Source organism: Bison bison, unplaced genomic scaffold (assembly GCF_000754665.1).
Source record: "Bison bison bison isolate TAMUID 2011002044 unplaced genomic scaffold, Bison_UMD1.0 scf7180017864141, whole genome shotgun sequence".
Classification (NCBI taxonomy): Eukaryota; Metazoa; Chordata; class Mammalia; order Artiodactyla; family Bovidae; genus Bison; species Bison bison.
In genome coordinates, this window is record NW_011494713.1 from 1,753,510 (window position 1) to 1,755,013 (window position 1,504).

Here is a 1,504-nt window from a genome sequence, read left to right on the forward strand (position 1 = left end):
AGCCCTACTTTCAATGCTGCCTATCCTGGTGTCAACAGCCTCAAGTAAACCGGGAGAAACTTTGCCTTCCAATCCTTTTTATGGATGAATAAAATATCATGTTAATGAAACATAAAAGGGCAAAGTTGCTGGCTGGGGGAATCTCTAATAGAGGGAACAGGGGAATGCTAGAGAAAGGACTGGTGAGCTCCTAGTTGGTAACAGATTTGCCACAACGCATCAGAGGAGGCCAGAAATACACAATTCTGCCTCTCTAATGGACCAGGACAAGCTCAAGCACTTCCAGGGACATAGGGGTCCCAGGGTGAAGACAGCATTCATCAGAGTATTCCATGCTGTTTTATCATCCAACCTCCTCCTGGGGAACTATTCAATGGGCAATTAAGATTTATAATCCAAATGATCTCAAAATTCTATCTCTGGGAAGTCAAGTCCAAATTAAATCAGACCAGGCTTTTAGGCTTCCAAGGATCACATTTTCTCTTTTGAGCCAGTGCATTTCAACACTCGGAACTTCTCCTCTTACAGATTATTTTCAAGGCCATCTCTGGATGCAATCTCCTATGCAAAATCTGATGTATAAAATGAAAAAGGAAACTGGTAAACTCCAGCTCTCAGAGAAAGAAGCTAAGTGGGAGGCACTCTAACTTCCTTAAGCAGATTTTTCAAAAGTTACTTATTTTAACCTCCTTTCTCATAAATATTACTGGAACTGCTCCTAACCCAATATACACAGAGAACCTTATGAAACAAAAATGTCCAAAACTTAAGTTATTGCATATGGAAAGACTAAAACACACCGGCAGGGCTTTGAAATATAAAGTGTATAAGAATACTATATAATAGACATCTATTATTTAGAACATTTTAAATTATCACACTTCTCCCAGTGTTAACAGCACCAAGGCAGTGAAACAGGTAACTGACACACGGCCCAGCCCTGCACCTCTCTTCTCTGACTTCTCCCCAGACTTGAGACAACATTCATGCCCAGGAGGGACCCGCCTGACCAGCCTAGCCCTAGAGGCAAGGAGAGGACGAAGAAGGAAAAGGACCAGGAACTCACATTTCGGTGATGTTCTCAGGATCTGCACTGGTAGCCTCCAGCTTCGGAAATGCCACGATGCCAGGAGAAGGATCGCCGCACCAGATCCGAGAGGCGCTGCACTTGCAGGATGTGGGACAGGCAAGAGCGGCCCTCCAGAAGCCCACAATCAGCCAGCAGAAGCCCCAGAGCCGCGCCATGGCGGGTCCATGCCACCTGGTCCAGGACGACATTCCTAGCCACCAGTGCCAGCCCGAGTCAGCCTGAGTGCGTGTCGCTGAGCTGTCCCGGCCGGTCTCCCCTGCCTGCGCCGAGTGGCCTTTGCCGCGCTCACCGCTGTCTCCTCTCGGTGCTGGTCTCAGGCGCGCAGAGCCTAGCGTGTCAGGGGCTGAGCGTGTCCTGTCGGGCGGCACCGTTCACAGTGGCAGGGGCATCTCGGGCCTTCTCACAGGGGGCGCT

The 1,504-nt window shown here is 48.9% G+C and overlaps 1 protein-coding gene across 3 annotated transcripts in view; it reads right to left on the reverse strand.

Moving 5' to 3' along the window:
* The window catches only part of NTRK2 (neurotrophic tyrosine kinase, receptor, type 2), a 406,992-nt gene extending 405,488 nt beyond the window's left edge, over nucleotides 1-1,504 (reverse strand). For all 3 annotated transcript variants that reach the window (XM_010840046.1, XM_010840047.1, XM_010840048.1), the window contains exon 1: nucleotides 1,067-1,504. In XM_010840046.1, coding sequence (XP_010838348.1) covers nucleotides 1,067-1,278 — 212 coding nt within the window. In that variant the 5' untranslated portion in view covers nucleotides 1,279-1,504. The remainder of the gene's footprint in view (nucleotides 1-1,066) is intronic.